The sequence below is a fragment of the Sinocyclocheilus grahami genome, unplaced genomic scaffold (assembly GCF_001515645.1).
Source record: "Sinocyclocheilus grahami isolate Dianchi unplaced genomic scaffold, SAMN03320097.WGS_v1.1 scaffold3972.1, whole genome shotgun sequence".
Lineage (NCBI taxonomy): Eukaryota > Metazoa > Chordata > Actinopteri > Cypriniformes > Cyprinidae > Sinocyclocheilus > Sinocyclocheilus grahami.
In genome coordinates this window covers 4,958-9,932 of record NW_015508998.1, presented here as the reverse complement: position 1 = coordinate 9,932, position 4,975 = coordinate 4,958, and the positions used below count along the sequence as shown (strand labels likewise).

At 38.7% G+C, this 4,975-nt stretch overlaps 2 protein-coding genes across 4 annotated transcripts in view; one reads left to right on the top strand and one right to left on the bottom strand.

Annotated features, from left to right (window-relative positions):
* LOC107576582 (rhotekin-2-like) overlaps window positions 1-3,668 on the bottom strand; it is a 10,997-nt gene extending 7,329 nt beyond the window's left edge. Inside the window, exons 1-8 of the mRNA XM_016262734.1 lie at window positions 3,476-3,668; window positions 2,218-2,405; window positions 2,009-2,061; window positions 1,852-1,905; window positions 746-863; window positions 401-601; window positions 192-286; window positions 8-114 (exon numbers count right to left, since the gene is read on the bottom strand). Coding sequence (XP_016118220.1) covers window positions 8-114; window positions 192-286; window positions 401-601; window positions 746-863; window positions 1,852-1,905; window positions 2,009-2,061; window positions 2,218-2,405; window positions 3,476-3,607 — 948 coding nt within the window. The 5' untranslated portion in view covers window positions 3,608-3,668. The remainder of the gene's footprint in view (window positions 1-7; window positions 115-191; window positions 287-400; window positions 602-745; window positions 864-1,851; window positions 1,906-2,008; window positions 2,062-2,217; window positions 2,406-3,475) is intronic.
* A 305-nt stretch (window positions 3,669-3,973) lies between these two features.
* The window catches only part of LOC107576583 (protein ZNF365-like), a 4,537-nt gene continuing 3,535 nt past the window's right edge, over window positions 3,974-4,975 (top strand). For 2 of the 3 annotated variants that reach the window (XR_001608079.1, XM_016262735.1), the window contains exon 1: window positions 3,974-4,278. The gene's annotated coding sequence lies outside the window, so the exon portion shown is untranslated. The remainder of the gene's footprint in view (window positions 4,279-4,975) is intronic. The other variant, XM_016262736.1, reaches the window with a different exon arrangement.

Below are 4,975 nucleotides of genomic sequence, written 5' to 3'. Positions count from 1 at the left end.
GTCTTACCTGTTGGCTCAGGTATCCGCTCATCATGTCTTGCGTCATGCAGTCAGGTTGTGCCACCAGCTTACAACACAAGTTACCATACAACGGCAGCCATGATGAAGCTTCCACTGACAGACCGATGGCAGAAAGTCAATCAGAATCACTATGCTAGTCAATTATTAAAACGTGGCTTGTTTGCTCTTACCATTTTGCAGAATTATAAGAGAATGAGACTGGAAAGATCCCTCTGCCTGCTCCAAACCCAGAGTGGTGTACGCCAACAGTGAGTACCGTGCACCTCTGCCACAAAAGTAAGTTATTTATTTGAAAGGTATTACAGGCATTTCTCTACTAACACACACAAACAAAAATTTAATTGCAACGGTAATTAACATAATATCTATCCTTGCATACACTGGTATTGGGTTGGACTGGAGGAAAGTGTCAGGGTCTCCTCCATCCATAAGAGGGCAGAGTTTCCTGCCTGAAGATCTGCCGAAAGAGGAGCGTAGTTTCCTGGCCAGTTTTTTTGGAGTGTTGACAAAGGTTGACTCCTCCTCCAGTCCACAGCTATACAGCTCAAATGCCAGTTCAAAGTCCGGCTTGGCTTCAGAGCTGTTGAAAATATTGAAAATGAGCTCAGAACTCAACAGACTGCAGTAAGGCATTTCAAGCTTGTTTAATCAATAATATAATTTTCACATAGTTCTCAAATGACTGTAGATTTGCAGAGAGAAATAAAGAAAGCTGAAAACTTACAAAATTTTGACACCTTCAAAGCAAACATCGGTCATTGAGGGGTCTGCAATCACCATTTCAGTGTCAAAAATCTCTGAGCCAATCTTCATCAAACAGAAGACTGCAACCCGCTGTGGATCTGCTGGGTTCAGATACACACGGCATCAGCATAAAAGGCTATATGAAGATATTTACATATAACAATCTTCAGCATTCACTATGACAGTCTTCAGTGTCACGTGATCATTCAGAAAGCATTCTAATATGCTGATTTGGTGCTCAATAAATATTTCTCATTATTATCAATTTTGAAAACAGTTGTGCTGCTTAACAGTTTTGAGAAAAACATAGGGATGTAACGATGCACCCCGAGCCAGTTGAAAATAGATAAATATTTGACGATTCCATTCGGTAGAAATGTTAAACAAAACGCGATACAGCTGGGGACGGGAGTTCATATGAATGTATCTTTGAGGGGAACTGACTGTTTTTAGAAACGTTTAGATTAGCATTTTATTTTCGTCTTGCCTCTACATAATGCATATTATAGTAGTATTTATAAGCACAGTGCTGCTTCGTTTACAGCTGTAAACAAGGAAACGCTGTATCGCTGCTGTTTCATAAGCAACATCTGCTGTCAGAGTGAATTCTCATTCAGCCCGTCTGCCGTTTCGTGCAGATGTGTTATGTAGTGTAGCTTCACAAAGCTAAAAAGTCAGAACATTCTGTTTTTGCTTAAAATTTCTAAATTAAGCAAAATTTTAAATGGTAATTTTTAATTTTATTTTGATTAAAAACTGGTTTGTTTTAAAATGTCAATTTAGTTTTTCAATTTCAATGGTTTGTAACATTCTAAAATGTCTTTACTGTCACTTTTGATCAATTTAACGCCTTGTTGCTTAATAAAATTATTCACTTCTTAAAAAAAAAAAATCTTACAAACCCAAACAAAACTTTTGAATTGTTGGGAGTGTAAGCATACCCATAAACTTAATAAAAACCAAAACAGAGAGCAACATATGTATACATTACATTCATAACATTATTAGCAAGGACAGTGATTTTTTTATTATTAATAATAATAATAATAATAATTACAATATAAAATGTTTTATATTGTCACTCACTCCCTTTGCTGTTAAAGTGTTCTGTATCTTTCCAAAACAATGGAATTCGTAGGCCTGGATAAGCAAAAGAAAAATACATGAACCAAAGACACACTGACATATTAATAATACATAACAGACAGAGATATATATAAACATATAAAAGTTGTTTCCTTACCAGATATGGCTACCTTTCCTTTACAAGGGATTTGATCCTGAGAGCCAGATGACCTGAAAAATAAATAAATTAATTAATTAATTAATAAAAAAGGTGATGGCCATTTATTTCTTATATGCATGTCTAATAATAATTTACATTAAAAAAAAATGTTTCCACTAAATACTCCCAACAAAAAGAACAGCTGGCAATACACCTGCTGCTCTAACCTTCTGATGTCCTGCTGCGCTTTCCTCATCTGGGATTCACTCATGTAGGCTTTAATTCGGGCATTACAGGTTAACAGACTCCTGGAAGCATCCAGCACCTGCTCTTTTTTAGTGCTGGCAACCAGAAGCTTGTAAGCCCCAGCTCTCATCCGCATCTCAAACTCCAACTTCTCCTGAATATCACAGTCCTATTGGAAGGATAAATTCCATCAGGAGAAATAAACACAGTTTAGGGTAAAAAAGGCTAAAAGGAAGAACATACTGGAAGAAAACGACTCTACCACACAATCTATTATACAATCATTCCTAAGTGCATCCTACTGATTCATGGAGAGATGAGATATGGGCATTGGGCACACTGAAAAAAGCTAAATGATGCAATGAAGTAACATCAAAACAGCTGGAAGAGAAGATGAGCTCACCCTCTTCTAAGCTGTAAGCGGGTCTCTGATAACCGACAATGACACATGAATTGATGAAAGTGAGTGGAAGTAATGGAATTCTGACTCATTTCTGCGAATCGGTTCTTTCGAACAGTTCGTTCTAAAACTTCGACTCAGTGATTCTTTTGTCCGTCCATAATCATGTGTTCCCAGGTGAATTACATATTCCAATAAATCACACATTGCTGTGAGGCTTTTTATTACTTAATTGTAATTTCATATCACTCACCAGTTCTCGGCTCCAGACGAATCAGACTTTGATCAGAATTGCGTTTAAATGAGTCAGTTGGGTTTTTTTGACGCGAGAACTTATCGCAATGATTCAGTCCGAATCGGTTCTGAGAATCGGCTCAACAGATTCACTGGGAAAAGTCCGATTCACATGAAATAATTCGTTCACGCAAGTGGGTGGTGAAGAAGAGTCGAACAAAGAAAGACAAAACAAGCTTAACACCTGATTTTAGAGCTGTGCGATGATGTTTCAAAATTAAATACGCCAAGATGATTGATCTTATTTGTACCGAATGTCGAATTGTTTGCCCCATTGGGGAATTTCAATACAAAACACAGAATATCAGTGAAACATGATCCCACGCTCCCATACACAGACTACCTTTAGTTTCTTAGAAATCTCTCGTATGTACAACAAATTCATGTCCTCTATTATCTGCTGCGTGTCATTCACACTTGCGCATCGCTTCTTATGTCTGTCGTTGGCCTGAGGAAGTATTTAATGTGGCGGTTAAGTTAGTCCTGAATAACAACAACCATATTCCAGACACACCAAACCATGAACTTCAACAACACAAACTCACCTCATTTTGAAAAAACATGCTTTCCCTTATTTTCTTTCTCTTAATCTCCATGGCGAGAGAGGAACACGACGATACCGTGGACCGAGTGGCGATGTTTCGTTTAAAACGTTGAATATCCCGCGGCGGATCCATACTGGCCTCTTCCTCCAGACAAGCCCCTCTCCGCACAACAAACCAACGGATTACACAACCGCCAACCGACCAATCAGCGTCTTTCAAAGCTCTCCGCTGCCGACACAACAGTTGGGCGATACCATTTTTAAATTCGGAAAGGTTGGAATAGCTATACAGCTAAATAGGTCTGAATATATAAGTCGAATTTATTAATATATTTTGGTGAAACTCAAAATAAATTGTGGGGAAAGTATATTTAAAGCATGTGTTATGCAAATGCTTATGAAGTGGGTTTGTGTGATCACTGTGATTTTGTGCTCATCTCCCCCGTCTGTCTTTAAATAGTTTAGACTGATGGTCTGCCGCACTGCATTCTAATGAGTCTTCAATGTTCTGACCGAGTCTTTCCAGTCAGATTCAGATCGGTGGTAATTTAACACGTAAGGCGATGACATTCTGCAAGCATTTCGCACATGAAAACGGCATCATATGAAAATAAATCAATGCCACCTCTGCTGTCACGCTCACTCTTGACAACGTCGTTAGTACCAGATGACTTCATACACCTAGATGTCGTACTGTAATCTCAGTCAGAGAGGGACAGAAATATCAAGCAACAGATAATCCGAAGGACCAACAGTGCGATTAAAGGTTACGATAGAAAATCCCACTGGAGCTCGTTCATTAAGGTATGTTGCATGCTTGCTGTTCTAGAAAATGTCAGCTGACTACCTGTCTGATTTCAGACTCTGGCCAGTAACGTTAGATCGCCTGCTTGCATAAGAAGATGTGCATTCATTCTCTCTGGCAAGGTATAGAGGAGATGATGGGTCATTAAAACGTGAGATGACATGATCGTCGTTTGATGTAAGCACAAGTAAACCATTAAAACGAATGCATTGGATCTCACCACCGAGGTGCATGCATTTGATTTGCCAGAGCTTTACATTAACCTATTTAAGCAGCGGATATGATGAAGTTTAATGGTGAAAATAATCAAATAGTCGTGATTTTCAGTGGATGGAAATGGTCTTGTTCTATTTTGAATGAATATATGCACACAGCCTAGTCTTAAAGGGGTCATATGATGCGATTTCAATTCGTCCTTTCTCTTTGGAGTGTTACAAGCTCTTGGTGCTTAAAGAAGATCTGTAAAGTTGCAAAGACTAAAGTCTCAAATCCAAAGAGACATTCTTTATAAAAGTTAAGAGTCAGCCACGCCTACCTAAAACGCTTCGTTTAAACACGCCCCCACATATCTACATCACTATGTGGGAAGATTTGCATAACGCCGCCCAAATGTTCATGCAAAGAAAGAAGGCGTAACTATTATTCTCGCCGCCGCCATGTGGTGAAGGCGCTGTGTGCTTCGTTGTGAAAGCGAAA